The following is a 16,696-nucleotide window of genomic DNA, read 5'->3' on the forward strand; positions in this document are numbered from 1 at the left end:
ACATAGCACGTGTCTCCTATGTTATCAGATAAAAGTTCTAAGCTTCATAAATGAACGTCTTGGAGTGCAATAATCAGCGTTGACGCGTTCTGGGGTCGCCAGTGACGCACGATTGATCCGCGCGACTCGCGCCGAAGGGCGAGCGTTCAGCGAGTTGACACGGAGGGATGCCACGTCTCTCTCGTGACGCGTTTGCGAGGTTTAGGTGGCAGCTGTTCTTGTACCTTAACAGCTGCACAGTTGCGGCCTCCTTGCAACTTGGAAAGGTGTCCACGTCCGGAGGGTAAAATCGCGAGAATGTCGACCGGTGACCGTGCACAAGGCTCCCCCCTCCCTCCCTGACCTTCGCCCGCAACGTCACGGCACTGTGAGCCTGGCTGCGCTGACGCTTAAATACAGATGCTTCTTACAGGCCTAACGCCTCTCATTCGAGATTTCAATGGTGAGACGTCAATTTTATTTTATTGCAGTTAATCTGCTATGTGGTTGAGAATCGATAGTTTTTTTTACATCAAAGAAAACGCGACACAAAAGTATGCCATTAACTATTGTGGACTGCCATGTTTATGTGTGATTACTTAATTGTTATTTTTTATATCAAACGGTTCCGTTTCATTGTTACCTCGTTGTTGGCAATTTTGCAACTGTGCACCATCCAAGACGATTTTCCTATTCCATGTTTTCTTCCACGTTGTCAAGTGGTTCACTTCTCTGAATATTCTCAATTCATCTGGTTCCCATTGTATTCTAATTGTATTATAATTGTATTCTTCCATTCTGCTGAAAGGAAGTGAGGAATTTCTTTATTGGCACTTTTAAAACATCGTGGCCATGATTTTCATTCGTCAGTTTCTGTGACTGTAATGGATTTACAACCAATCTGAAAGGGAATTTCGCATTTTGGTAAAATATGTAACGGGCTCGATTTACAAGGCATGACGAGATAATTTTGTCGGTCAATCTAATTTCAGGAAAGATTATACCTGCAAGTTGTTAAGTGCAAAGGAGTTGCTAATTGTGGGCTATGGGGCTTTGTTGTTGTACAACTATAATTTTTGAGAAGTAAGCAGTTCTATCCAATATTAATTGAATCAGCCGCACTGGCTCTCCACTCCAGTGTTGTGGGTTTAGAGCAGCAGGGGCCTGAATTATTATTATTGTTGTGTTGTTTTTCATCCTCTTTACATGTACCTGTTAGCATCAGAACCGTACTTAAACATGACACCACAATGGATCGCTTCGATAGTTTACATGCGAATACACGGCTTGATTTTCATACATTGTCAGTCATTCTTTGTCTGATTCCATATCTTCATTATTGAACGTCACATGCCTTTGTTGGTTGTGATACAAGCGAGGACTATACATGCATAGTCATGCCAGTATCCTCTTGAATTACATTAATCACAAATCACTCTTCTCCCACAACTCGTAATTGGACACTGCACCAATCACTGCACCACAGTGACCGGCGCAGCATCAGAAGAGCCTCCACTAAACATGATGTACGGTTTCGTCTCGTGCTGTGCGACGTGTAGGTCTTCAGCAAGAAGCTTGACTTCAGTCACGTGCAGTCCAAGTGTGGCTCCATGGCCAACATCAAACATGTGCCAGGAGGAGGGCGCGTGAGTATTCTGGCGCTGACATCTTTGGTTTCCTTCCTGCTGTGATCTTGCGTCGCTTCACTTGAGCCCATGGCATTTCCCACAATGCTGTAGAACAAAAGAGTGGTACGTATTGGCATACAGATGTGCCATCATTCCTGTGCATCCCCTATCATGGTTCCTCCAACGTGGAATATGCCTTTTTTCTGACGAAGCATTAAATTGATAAATCTTAACAGCAATAACAACACAGACCTCGGGCTGTGTTTTTTCAGTTTTGTACAACACATACGATAGGCAGTGTGATTTCAGTGCCCTAGTAACAACGCTATCTATGTATTGTCTTCAATCTTGGCTTCGCTTGAGCATACTTATTTTGTAAATGTAATGCAAGACAGGCAGCTGCCCTGGCAGCTTTCTGCACTGCTGCTCCGCGTTATCACATCCCAGTCACGGCCTCATGAGCACGAATCCTTGTCGACCCGGGAAACATGGCATGGAGTACAGCTATACCCAGAACTGGAGCTGTGCGTGAACCTATAATTAGGTCTTTTGATGCCATTCTCCCGACGTCATCTGCCCAAATCTATCCCTCCTCCCGTCCTGGCCGAGGGAGGCTGCCCACGTCACGTGTGTGAGTCATCTCTGGCATTGCTTTGTCCCACTGGAGTGTCCAATGGATATGGATTATTCACAACAACAAACGGGATGAACAATAAATAACAATGTGCTTGGTCTCATATTATGGCACTTTAATTGTGGCTAGTTTACCTTTGATTTGTAATCATATAAAGCATCTAATAGCAACGTAAAATTCATTATTAATGGGGTTTTTTTTCCAGCTGATGTTCTATATGGACGTATTGTTAATATGCTTATGACCTGTATTACCTTCAAATTTTTGTGAGAAGTCTTGAGATGGACACTATACAATATTGATATGGTATTGCATGTACACTTCGTTAAGGTGAGTAAACCATCACGCAAACGCCGGTCATTCTCGCAGCAGCAGCGGCTTTTGGCTAAGCCATCGAACAAAGGCGGTGGTCACCGCATCGCGCGGCGCTTTCAGATAAGCTTCTGCGGCCGTCTGGAATGCTCTTCCTTCCGATATTAGCAAGCCACTGGAGCACTGAGCTTTTAAATCATCTACATTGAAAACGAATTTCTTTCGAACTGCGTTTTGTGTTTAGTTTGTAGTCCTTCCTTATGCACACATAAATACATGCGCCATCACGATAACCAACACCAATTGCAGAAGGCACGCACCCTTAAATTCCCACTTCCAATCATGTCCCCACCACTCCGAGCAGGTGCAGATCGTGACCAAGAAGATCGATCTGAGCCACGTGACGGCGAAGTGTGGCTCCAAGCACAACATCCACCACAAGCCAGGTGCGTGGGGGAGGGAGTGCTCAGGGCTCACACCTCGAGCTCGTTTTGTCGAAGCAGGTGAGAAGTCACGAGACCAGGGGAGAGGCTCCGTTGCAAAGCGGAACCTGGGTCATCAAAATGAAGCGGATATAAATCAGATCACGTGTCCTGTGCACCTGCGACAGCCAGCTTGGTACCTGTTAGGCCTGGCTGTACACTTGAACACCTGTGCATCTGTGCACGTGGCACGTGTACGCTTGTGAAAGTACAGTCTGTATGCATGCCCTGTCCACGTTAACCCATCACTGTATAGCGGTCTAGTTGTACCTTCACTCGTAACACCTGGCAGTCGACAAGTACACCTGCACGCGTTGTAGGCCCCGTATACAACAAGATAATGCAATGTGCTATGTACATGTGCAGTCCGATTTGTCATGAGGATGAGGGCCACACCTCGCTCTTGCAGGCCGTGAGGAATATTTGTCTATACTTCACCACGCTGGTCAGTGCGGGTTGTGGGAGGTGGGGGAAGTGGAGAACAACAAATGGATCTTGCTGCACTGCCCTCTACTATCCACAATATCTACTGCTCCTCTTTTTTGCATGGCGGTCACCCATCCGAACACTCAACTAAACTATTCATATTTTACCAGGTAAGGCCCACTGAGCTGCTATTTAGCTCTTTTTCAAAAGCGACCTGGCCACAAACGATAACTCAACGAAGTGTGCGAATGTACCACGTCCAAATACTCTTTAAACACATGCTTCTAAATGGGAGGGAAAACTGGAGGACCTGGAGAAAAATCCGCGTGACCACGGGGAGAGAGACACCGCACACTCCCAAATATACAGCAGGCGTCAGGGTCGGATCAAACCCACGCTGTCCTATACACCAGACGAGGTAGTTAACATCTCGCCACCGTGACGACTCACTTGGCTCCATCCTGCTTAGCTCCCCCGCATGCGACGAGATCGGGCGCATTCCCGGGCGGTCTGGTCGTCGGTGCGGTGTCCTTTACCGGCACGGACCGACCGTGCGTCCCACAGGAGGAGGGAACGTGACCATTCCCAGCCACAGGGACAAGAGCAAGGGAGCCTCGCTGGAGAACGTCCTGGGCGAGGTGGGGAGCAAGGTGAGGATAACACGATCTGCCATGTCCTCGCCAGTTACTCGCGATGCTGACCCTGTGAGCCCACCTCGCACGTGTGTGCGTGTGCCTGCAGAATGAACCACGTGCACCACGGCGCTTGTGCACGTAGCCTGGAATTAACCGCGTATATTGTATTTTAAACTTCTTTCGCACCGTACATAACCAACCGTGCTCATCGGAAGTGCGAGGGGAGGACAACAAATTAAACACAAAAAGCAATGCTCAAGGAATGTGCTCAATCTAGATGTAATATTGCATAGCTCCAGTGGCTTCCTAATACCGAGGAGCACACTGGAACGGTGAGGCCACTGGACTGGAAATGCAGAGGGTGGCCAGTGAAGTTAGAGCTCTCAGACATCTGCATCGGTGAACTTGGCTAAAATTGCCTATCAGAGACACCACCACTGTGTTGATATTATCTCTGTTGCACATTTGTAGCAAGTGCTGGTGTTGATTCGTTTTAATGGTTACGTTGAAATTCGTAGAATAAAGTTAACATTTTACCAAGCAAAAGTGGAATCAAAGGTTGTGCATCGGAGTCAAGCAATGAGGAATGTAAATTTTTAAAATGAATTATTTGTCTGACAGCCATGACAAATTGCCAAATGAATCATTGGGCTTTATTTAGCGATTGCTTTATTTTCGTGAGAGTGGTGGCAGTAATGAGGTAAACTTTGTTGTACGCTCCCCGAAGAATTGCTTTCGAAAGAGGCTTTTCATCTTCCCAGAGCAGGGGGACAGCGTGTGGCGTTCCATTTATTCTCAAGCAGATCCATACACGGGTGATGTCGATCCGTGTTGCGGCAGCTTGATTCATGCACAGAGAAAAACAGAGAATGCTCTCAGCGTCTGCGTGAATTAAACAAAACGTGCATTCGACAGAACCCATTGTGGCAAGTTTAATTCGGCGCTCTTGACGAGCTGTGGCATTCCGTTTAAAGAGCTATCAGAACACCGCAATGTTACGCGTAGCTTTAATGAATGGCATTGGTGAATAAAGAAGAGCTTCAAACGGTTAATGTGAAGCGTATTAAAACATCATTAGAACAGCTTCACAGTATTTATTTGAAGACATTAGGGCTTTAGAGTGCAGGTATCCCTCGATTTACCAAAAGGAATTTAGTAAATCGGAATGGCTGTTCTCATTAATTTGATACCAACAATTTGGAATGTGTTTCAGACTCACTCCAACTCTACTCCGAACCTATAATATAAAAAACCTATATCACTTTTGACAATACAAAAATAATAATTATAAAGAACATACATATTGAAGCGATTGAATAGTAATTCATTTCAAACAAAAATAATTAACCTTTTCAGGGAACTCACCAAAAGATCTGCATGTTGGAATGAGTGGCAAGGTGACGTGGAGACGTCACTGCTGCCCTGCAAGGACACCGTGACGCTGTCGCTGATGGATGATGCTGCGGCATCCCGGGTGGCACTTGTTTGATGACCTCGTGCCACCTGCCAGAGTTAACTTTCTCTCACATGGAAATTCGATTTCGTTCATCAAAAAGCGTCCATGATTTGTTCATTTACGTTGATGCGAAACTTCGTAAACCGAGCGTTGGCAAATCGAGAGATACCTGAAGAGTATTAAGCAATTTACATTATGAGACCTCCTATGCCAGAAACAAGATATAGGAATAGGTTTTACCCTTTTAACTGGCACAAAAACTGACACCTTTATTCAAGGCATCATGTTTGCAAAAACCACAACACAAGCAGTCAGAATGCAAACAAAAAAGACAACTCTGATAATATGCACTGTCCTTGAATTTGATTGGTCCACACCCGAGACAGCTTTTCTTAGAGCCTAGTCTCCATTGGTGTTGGACCAGAAGACGCCAAAAGGCGTACAACTCAAAAACAGCGCACCATCAGAGTATTGAGGGCTCGGGGTGAGCATTTACATTATGAGACCTCCTTTGCCAGAAACAAGATAATGTAAATGCTCACCCCGAGCCCTCAATACTCTGATGGTGCGCTGTTTTTGAGTTGTACGCCTTTTGGCGTCTTCTGGTCCAACACCAATGGAGACTAGGCTCTAAGAAAAGCTGTCTCGGGTGTGGACCAATCAAATTCAAGGACAGTGCATATTATCAGAGTTGTCTTTTTTGTTTGCATTCTGACTGCTTGTGTTGTGGTTTTTGCAAACATGATGCCTTGAATAAAAGTGTCAGTTTTTGTGCCAGTTAAAAGGGTAAAACCTATTCCTACAGTATTAAGCAAGGCACAACCATGTTATTCGCGTTCGTGGACAGTGGAAGACAGTGAATGATGAGGATGACGCATCTGTGCAAATGAGTTTGTTCTAGTAGCCATCCCGTGCTGTGCACATGAGTCTCTGTAAATATAAACATTGTTTATGCACTGTAAATTAAAGTTTGATTTTAAAACACAACCAGGATTTCATGATTTTAACAAAAAAAACAGTAAATAGATTAATGAAACAGAAAATTGGTGTGAAATTGATTCAATTTCCAGAAAATCACACCTGCCATGTATGCCCAACTATTATGTAATGCTTAGTGTGGTGTGACTTTTCCAGAGCAGTGGTTGGTTAACTTTTATTTAACTACGTGAATAACATTTAACTTCAGCCATGTAAGAGCCCATTGAGACAACGTTGTTTAACAAGACACACTTGGGAAAACGATACGGGTTTAACAGTAGAGCAGACTTGTCACACGTGTTTATTTAACGCGTGGTTTTCTCCGGATGCCCCGGTTTCCGCCCCGTGCGTATAAACACTCCTTGATATAGAGAGAAGACGACAGAACTTGTGCAATTGTTCGCGCCATCTTAGCGCCTGGTTGCCTTCCAGCTTGCCTGTGCTTGCTCAGCGGTTGTGAGATGCGATCTGATCTGCGTAAATGACGCTATGTAAAACTCATCATTATTTTAAAGCATTGTAAGTACGGGGAGCAAAGGTTAAGTTGAAATAAACGTTCTAAAGCATTAGAATTAAAACTAAAACTTCCATTACAAGTATATAAGTTGTGATAGGTAGTGTGGCTTATTTTTCAAGTATAATTTAAATAATATTCTTCCAGCATTTTATTATTTATATGATTAAACGTTTCAGCTTATTCTCAGCTAGAGCAGGTGGCACAGTCAGCCTTGCATATACGTAGCACGAGGGGCTTGAGAAGGAGACAGGGCTACGAGAGTAGAGATAAATACACCTGTCTCTTGAGGGCCCATAAGCGCATCGTTGAGTTGAGCTTCGTCAGCACCAATCGGAGGTGCGAGATACTGCAACGATTGAGCATTCGGTGACCCAATCGGCACATTCAGAGCTCGTTCAGATCTCTTACAAGGAACATTTCCGCGCAACGAAAAGGGGATTACTGTTGGTCTATGATGGTGTTGGGCGCTGTAGTGTTAGTGAAGTCAACTCGATGAGCCACCTAACTGCCCAACTGCAAGCACAGCCAAGGCCCAAGCTGCCACTGGATTACTGTGTATGAAATCGCTGCAGATTGAAGACTGTTGCACAGTGCTAAAGCTACTTTGGGTTTCTGCACACTGAGGAAGACTCATTGATCAAAATCCTGAGAGGGGGGGTGGGGGAATCTCTGTGAATAGGGCCGCCAAGCAGTGTTTGACTGGGCTACCGGCCAACAAACCGGTCCTGGGCTTGGGCCATCACACACTCACCCATATTAAACCCTCACCTTCTGTCCATTGGCAAATTAAATTCATTTGGAAAAGTGTTCGGCAACCCAAGCTGCAAGGATTCGGCCTTGCCAGCAGATTCCAATCCTGGAGCTGGGCTACTGCACACAATCACGGGTTAAGGAGGACGCCACAGCAGCAGAGTTAAATCCAGACAATCCTTCTATAGGCCTCTGTTGGAAGGAAACATCATAAGTATTTATTCTTGGACTAAAGCTTTAGGTTTTCTTTTTTATCATACATATGTATATCCAACCAATGGCCACGTTGCTTAATGATTGATCTTTTTTTATTGTATCTCGTATGGAATAGCTTGGATTTATCTTGTGTCTGAGCCTCGTCTGTATCCCGAGGAAGCAACACGACAACAACTATCGCTGCCCCACAGACCGATTCGCCGCCGAAGGACACGAGCCAGGCCCGGACGGAGAGCCGCTCACGCTCCCCCAGCGCGTCCGGAGGGCCCTCCCCGCTGCGCATCAGCAAAGTGTGCTCCATGGGCAGCCTCTCGCAACCGGACGGCCTCGCGCAGTCCGAGCAGCCGGCCATCCAGCTCGCCACAGCGCTGGCCCAGCAGGGCTTGTAAGGGGCCCAGCCCCTCGTGCCCCCCACCCACCCCCCCATCCCCCCCCCCCACGTATCACGGGCCAGATTTTCTGCGATCGGCGTAATGGTGAACAGAAACGTTACAAAGTGCATTTTGCTGATGAAAGCATGTAGTCGCGTGGTACTCGTGTGGTGTGATCGTAGGCCTTAAGTAACCTCGCATTTCCTTTCTTTTGTGGCTTTTAAAGGAGTGCGATGCGGCGCCGGTCCTGTCGCAGGTGTGAGGTGTACCCAGCCGCCGCTCATAGCTGTGCATTGACACAGCTTTGATATTTGCTGACACAGAGCGCACGTGTGCAAAAACGACGAGAGGCTGCCACACACCGCTTAATGCACGCACAGCATGCATTCAACGTAGCGCCGCAAATGTCACACGCCCCATGATGTAGACATACCGCATGAACTTAACACCGCAATCTCGCTACAAACGCAGAGCTATGCGGCGTCTGTTCACCATTTTGTGATCGTTCACAATGGGGCTCCTCGTGCAGAAGATCGGATATTATATGAGCATGTAATTCATGAGGTCTATAAGATCGTGCATAGCATTGTGACCGACAAACGTTCTGACGGACTTTGTGGTCAGCAGAAAGCATTTCCTATGAAATGCAACCAACGTGATTACCAATTTAGGCAAGTCGTATTATTCTTATTAACGTATTATATAAGTATACCCCTCTGTAAATGGCTCTAGAAAATATGTTAGAACATTCTCATCCATGACTTTTAACCCTTCCACCAGCAGACGGATTTGCATTTATTTCATCCATTTGCATCGTCCAATGCTACGTTTCAGGGAGCGCGCTTGCACTAGGAATGGAACAGGATTATGGCGACACAGCCAATGTGCTTTGGCTCAGCAATAGGCTGCCCTTGCTTAAGCAATGGATATGTTTTTCTTTCACGTGACATTACTTTTGCCCAAAAAATATGAAGCTATATTTAACAGTGACTTAAACATAACAGACTCTCCTGGTTTTACTCAGCAAGTAACCAACAGTTGGTCTTTACCAGTTTGCAAAGCCAAGGTTGGTTTTCACTCGAGTGTATGTGGCTTCACCTTTCTCAATTTCCCTTTACGGGCGAAACCCAAAAGCTATCCCACATAGTGAAACTAAAGTTATGCATTTTGACCATCTCTTGTTTTAAGCAGGCTGGAAAACCTTGTGTTGGTTCAGTCTAATAACCAATTATCAGTGATGCCAAACGCAAAATGGAATTGGTCACACTCGCACCAGCAGCTTTTCAAGTGAAATTATGTTTGGTTCTGTTTGGAGTTTTCCGCTGTTTGTGCGAATGAAAGGACATGCGATTTGGATTGTTCCACCTTGTGCTGATGCTGGTGATTCCACGTGGAGTGTGCGCATTTGACCAAGTGACAAAGAGAGTGTGAAAGGATTCAAACAAGCCAAGCTAAAGCTTTCTAAACAGTAGATGGAGTTTGGGTGATAAACACAAGACATCGCTCAGCTCAAGCATAATGCCGTAGTGTCAACAACAGGACTGAAGGCTGACAAAATACACAGCGGAACTCCAGTAATCCGAACTCCAGTAATCCGAACTCCAGTAATCCGAACTCCAGTAATCCGAACTCCAGTAATCCGAACTCCAGTAATCCGAACTCCAGTAATCCGAACTCCAGTAATCCGGAATATGGGGGAGGGGTCATATCGCGGATCCTGTAAGCCGTGGCATACCGCAGGGGTAGGTTTTGTTATCCACGGAAACAAGTCGTGCCAGTTCGACGTGCCACAGGTTATGGGAGCAATTGGCAACACGATTCAATCAATCTGCAGACCATTAGGCCCTCTGATAAACTGTAATGCGTTTCAGATTCCACGTCTTTTTTGTGGCTGCAATGAGCTAAACATGAACACAAACAAAAATACAATAAGTAATGTTAATAGATGTGAAACTAGTTTTTACATTAAAATATCTGTATGTGTATCGATGAAATCTCTATGAAAAGTCTAAAATGTAGACACTTTATTTTGTTGCCACGAAAATACCAAATGCTGAAACATCAAGAAATAAGTATAGAATATGTAATGGCTTCTTGCAGTTGTGGAGAAGTTTTTGAACATACTATTGATTACACGATGCACGATGCGATGCCAATGTCACCCTAAACGCCGTGCTCATTATCTTAATTGCCTGAGGAAGCCGCAAAGGCTTGCTGTTGCACTGCTGCGGCATTTTGGCGTCTGTACTCGTGTGGAACGGTAAGGCTCACTGCTGTTGGGTGTGCCGTGCTTTTTAAATGTAGCGAGTCCACAATCTGTCCATGAAGCGTGCCGAACACTTTGGCTGAACTAAGCGTGGGTAAATCATCTCCAAGTGACCACTGGTCTATAAAGTAGCATGGCCAATAAAGTTCACCATAACCAATTACACGGTAAACAGTCCAACGTTTGCGCCAAACGTTGCGCCAACGTTGGCTTGTGGTTAGAACCATTTGTTCAACGTTTGGCCGACGGTTCCACGTCTACTGGGCATGCCCTCTACCCAAGTGGATTCAACGCTGTACTGTTTAAGTGACCAAAACTGGCAGTTGGTAAATTTCATAGAATGTTACAGACTCCTAATCGGCACCCTGGCGTGAAAGCGCGTCACCCAACACTCTGGCGGTGTCACCGCACTCGGCAGCAGCAGCAGCAGCATCTACGGCCTCCTTGGATTGGTTAAAGAAGAACAAAAGTCGCATTCGACTACATAACACGTTTCAATAACATTTCTCCCCTCCCCCCTCGCCATACGCAAGAAGATGCACAAACGTTTGAGGAAACTCCGCACGCTCGATCGCTGCACATGACTGGAATGTGAAATCGCAACAAATTTGCTGTACGCCAGCAGCCTGTGCCAATTAAGCATCGCCGATGAGCACGGTTTGCTGCGTACGGTGTGAAAGAAGTCCAACACACACACACACGTCCACCATGCCGTTATATAGAGGACCTGTCCAGTCAGTCAACTACTTCATTGTAAAAGTGGAACATTCACATATTTTTTGCCGTTTATCAGGCTTTAAATCAAGTAAAGCAAGCACCAGACTTTTTCAGGGTTCATGGAATTGAGTTGTCCATGTGATATATATTTATATATACAAACACATATATAAATATAACACCTGCATGTGATTGGCTGCATGCCACCTCTATTCAGGCCGATGGAATTCTCTTCTGTGACTGACAAAATTTTGATTCATTCCACGCGTTCAACCCCTGTTCCACGACACCTGTCTTAAGACAAGTCAATCCGTCATGCAGATTAGCGCTAACACTTTCTTTTAAATGGAAAAATAGCAAAGTGTCAGCTACTATTGAAATGGATTGAATTATTTATTTAAAAACCCGGTGTCTGGAAATAACTTTGAATTTGCTATGCAAATGCATGATTGGTTTCCAGTACTGTAATTATGTCCTTATCCAAGTAGCTTCTAAAATAGTAACTGACTAACCTGATCACAAATATAATTTCTGGTTACTATGTAATTGCTTAATGTCTGCGATTTATTTTTCTAAATCCCTTATCCCTACAAAATTGTCTTGGTACCATTTCACTTTAGTTAGTGAGTATTGCAACACAAGCACGATTGTTTTTTATCGCAAACAGAAACGTCTCGTGCGCGACAATTATGCGGCGCGCTCAGAAACGTTACCCATAAACACTTTTTTTTTGCACACTGCCAAAGCAAGAGACAAATCCCATCAGCATTCGTTTTTATCTCTTTACGGAAATTGTAACATTTGCATTGCAGCAAAAAAGCTGGTAAAGGTCTGAGTGAGTTTATCCTAGATTTGAAGTTTTCGTGACTCCAAGGACCCATACTCTTCCGTTATTTCGGTAAAGTCACGTAGGTGAGTGTTTGCCGACGACTTACTGCGAGGCGTTTGCAAGGAAATGGGCACGACACAACGTGCCACAGCCGCAAGTCTTCTTGAGCCCATCAAGACGTGAGTGGTTTGCCATTGGCTGACTCGGCTCACCGAGGGGTGTCTTTAAGTTACCAGGAACATTCGTTGTGAACATAAATGATGACTCCACCTGACAGGAGCATAAGCTATTGGTTTTCCTGGTGCCACGTGATGACTTTGTTGGATGCTGCAGTTGATGAACGATCGAGTGTACGCACTGCCAAGGCCTGTTTCCAGACTATTCTAAGGCACCGATATGTTATGGCGATTTAATTTATACTTATATTTGCGTTAAGTTTCTTAGGCACGTACAGCATTCAAGGTGAAGAGGGCTGAAATGATCCAGTCCAGGTTGCAACCCACGAACTGGTGTGATCAGTGCAGGTTCATGTAGATTATAGTTTTTTAATGCGAGATACAAACACAATAACACTGTGAGATATGAAAACGGGAGACCAGATCAAATCAATTCTCTCACCTAGTTTGCTTATTATGCTTAAGGTTGTTTGTAAACGGATACTACTACACGATGTAATACATGTTAATTTAACTTTAAATGAAGTGTTGCTCAGCTAGCTGTGGTGAGCACACATATTTCTGCCTGTTTAGCTCGTCAAGGAATGTTCTGCTGTTGTTACCCAGCTCAACAATGCACCTGGACCACTGCGTGTTTTGTTAATACCCTAGACTATTGTAAGATTTCTCTACGTTACTTGTAGTAGACGAACGGAATTACGATATTATATATTGTGTTATGATCATTGTATTCTTTAGCCGCTTAACAAAAAAAACGAAAACAAAAAAAACAGCCTTTAACATTCTATTAATTTAGAAGCGTACTAAAACTACTTCTATATACTCCGATATGGTTAGACCAATTAGATATTGAATGAATTTGCATGTCTGTTTTGAGATTTAAGTTTAATGCTTACTAAACTTAGCACTTTAATGGATATGCCTGGACGAGTCTAGCAACAAGGGACATACAGAGACAATAAAATGTGTGGAGACAGCCGTGAGCACAACTGGAGTTGTGAATCACGCACACAGCACTCGGCTTGGCTTATGATGTGCAGTCACGTACAGCTTTGGATAGGCCAAGTGTCTTGTTATTAAGGTCTGTTTGTTGCGAGTTTACTGAGTGGAACATTTATTGAAACAAAAAAAGAAAGAGATAAAAAACAGGGTAAAGAACATTCTGCAAATGTCTCCGAATGGCTGTGCCAAATTTTAGGTTATCAGCAGAGGATGAAGGTGCAGTCTGTACTTTTCAGGGCAAAAATGCAAAAAGTTAAAGTACGTGCAGCAGCAGCAGGTCTGGCCCAAGCGCTGGGTGCTCGCTTCACGCGAGGCGCAGGGAGGAGGACACTAGCTACGGATACGATTTGACCTCCAGCGTGAATTGTGGTATTTGTCCGTTTGAATTTGGTCGACGTGACACTAACCAGATAAGATGATATCAGTTAAACTGGTTTGGGGGAAAAATACAGTGAATAAGAATATGACGATATTCTTAGACGTCAATTGGCTGACTACAATGTATAAAGGATCCAGTGACGATGCCTCTCGTGTTCTCCTGATAGAGTGCATGGCGTAAGGATCGAACAGTGATGACGGATGCTTGTTATGAAGTGCGATGTGTCAGGGTCCAGCAGCAGGTCTGCTGGGGTAATTGGGTGGTGGGCGGCGATTTTTCTGTTACAAGAAGATAACACAAAATGACACTGGTCGTTCTATGAGCGTGCGTGTGTCACAAGGTGGAATCACAGAACCATTTATCAAGGCCTTTTATTTTGGAACAAAAACTCTCCCCCCACCACCACCACCACCACAAAACAGACCCCAGGTGCGGGAACATTTAATTGACTTATTTCCAAGTCGTGAACAGATTGTCAACTGGGTTGAAGTAGATTGTTCGGATATGGATGGAAATTGGTTTACGATAACGGAGGAAGTCCGGTGGAGCAACGATGTTAATAAGAATGCCGTGTGAGTTTCTGCACAACAAGCAAGCTTACATCATCTCCATTGCGTTCCTGCGGGGCTCGGGCTCGTTGGTAATTGTTGTTGCACCGTGAGAATTATTGCACCACACAGTGCTGAGTGTATTCCCAGTTACAAGCAACGTCACATTCTTCAACCGTGCAGGAGTGCATCCAAGTGTAACAGGCTGCAGTGCACACGACCTCAGATGCAGCTGCAATGGCGTGATTTACCATTTTCAGTGACCCCAATGGTCGCGTAAAGGTGCACAACCAATGCTGTTCCGCTCTTTATCTCCGCTGGTATTCTCGCGGGGACGCTGCATTATTCAGAGTAACAATTCGGGTCAACCAATTTCACCATTTTTCATCGGTCGCACAGGACATGCCTAATGGCGCTGTTCTATTTAGAGCACGATCACTCGCAGTTTGAAATGAGGCATCTTTGACACAATGTTGTTGTGCCCGTTTCACATTAGACTGGCCATGGCATTGGCAATTTTGCGTCCACATCGCCGCCGCGGATTGGGAACAGATCGAGAAGAGCGTATCATTCTTTTTGAGAGGTTTATTTACCTCAGATCTCAACCCGATTTTCTCATGCAGGAATTTCATTGGTATCATTATTCAGCTGCCGTTGCACATTTATTACACGTCCCTTAGTCTGCTGCATTGCTAATTGTAGTAAACTTATAGTAAAATATACTGATGTTTTCCATTTTAAACCTCTACGAAAAATGAATGAGGTCCACTATAAACTTCTACTTTGCTTTTTGTTGATTTATTTTTGCTTATCCCCCCCCCTGCACTATTGGGTAAAAAAAAAATTCCCCAGTAGATCGTGTCTTCACTGAGAATCAAGTTGCCCTGCTGCAGAGTGTAAACATAACTCTGACGCAGGATGCATTCTTTTTGCAGACCAGGCACCAACAGACACAGCTCCCTGGGAGAAAACTCGTGAATTCAAGATTGCAATCTGGTTACATAACTGTGAGTGGCCATTCACGTATCTGGCCCAGAGTTTCAAATGGATATATTGAAAACCCAGCTTTATTGGCTGTAATAACAAAAGAACTGCAGCATAACAGAGGTACAGAACGTGTTTGCACACAGAAACATCATATTGATTTTAACGATTCTACAGATGATGCTTGTTCTGTTAACCCGTGCTGTCATAGCTACACTCGTTTTAAAAACCAATTCTTTCCACCAACACTTTGGATGGAATGCTGAATCTTCACAATGAAGTCTTAACATTATTTGCAGCTTGTATCACAGGTTATAAATGTCGAGGAGAACGTAGGGCCATCGCCTCGGGTGGAGGCTTTTCCCTTTCATTCCATTCACGTCTCATGCAAGATGCCTTGCGGCGTCGCCTTCGTAGAAGCAACGTGGACATTGCCGGGGCACAATCACAAGGACTGCCGTGGGCATCCCCACTGGTCGATGGAGGGAAAGGAATTGATCCAGCTACGGTGTCAGGATTTACGTTCCTTTGCTCTTCGTTTCTCACTTGATCCTGTGGGCCAACACGTGGCTCCACAAGCAACCCTTCACAGCTCCCCAATGCAGCCATACGCGTCACTCAGCCCATGCAGGCGATTTTAGGAAATGCATCGCTGTGAGGAAAATCTGCTAATTTAGACTCAATCACTTAATCTTTTCCAACCGAAACGATGCTCATCGGAACATATAGCAACAGACAATGTTACCTTGCTTGTTGTGCATCTGCAGCGTTACTGTGACACCGGATAAAGGTCAACACACGTGAAATGTATGCCTTTGATTGGATTGCAGAGAGCTCACGCAACTTTGTTTGAATATTTGTCTGCCAGTATGAGTGTAATTCACTGGCGTCACTGGTTTGGTTGAATGTTTTGTTTGATAATGGCAGAGTGCATTGTTTCACAAAACTGCCATATGGTGTACTTATTTCAAACGTGATCATAAAAACGATTGCATACTGTGATTAATTGGTTGATGCTTTCTCTTGTGGGAAGTTAAACGCCACATTTCACGTGTTCTGTTTTTTTAACACATGGCATCGCAGTCGACTTGTGAGTCAGTTCAACATTCGTGGGCAGCCTCGATGGGAGTTCTCGAAGACGAGCCCACGTGCTCTCTCGTCTGGTCGGCAGTGTAACAGATCTCGGGGGAGACCGGCGACAAAGCAGATGGACGATGTGGTTGCTGTGCTTTGCATTTGGGTTGTGGTTGTGCTGGCTCTTGCGCAACGTGATTCGACGTTTTGTTTCTGTCGTATGTGGTAGTTGGCTCCGTGATTTCCAGTAACGTGTTTGCCGTTTCAGTTTTCGTGTATCTACTGTAGCTGCTCAACTTAGCCCAAGCATCAAATAAACAGGTTATTCTTATCTGTA

The 16,696-nt window shown here is 44.8% G+C and overlaps 1 protein-coding gene across 1 annotated transcript in view; it reads left to right on the forward strand.

The window, feature by feature from the left end:
* LOC116940819 (uncharacterized) overlaps nucleotides 1–16,696 on the forward strand; it is a 115,847-nt gene extending 99,151 nt beyond the window's left edge. Inside the window, exons 9-12 of the mRNA XM_032951042.2 lie at nucleotides 1,539–1,625; nucleotides 2,918–2,999; nucleotides 4,026–4,111; nucleotides 8,205–16,696. Of these exons, the coding sequence (XP_032806933.2) occupies nucleotides 1,539–1,625; nucleotides 2,918–2,999; nucleotides 4,026–4,111; nucleotides 8,205–8,402 (453 nt within the window). The 3' untranslated portion in view covers nucleotides 8,403–16,696. The remainder of the gene's footprint in view (nucleotides 1–1,538; nucleotides 1,626–2,917; nucleotides 3,000–4,025; nucleotides 4,112–8,204) is intronic.

Source organism: Petromyzon marinus, chromosome 10 (assembly GCF_048934315.1).
Source record: "Petromyzon marinus isolate PM22_M1 ecotype Great Lakes invasive population chromosome 10, UKy_Petmar_22M1.pri1.0, whole genome shotgun sequence".
Lineage (NCBI taxonomy): Eukaryota > Metazoa > Chordata > Hyperoartia > Petromyzontiformes > Petromyzontidae > Petromyzon > Petromyzon marinus.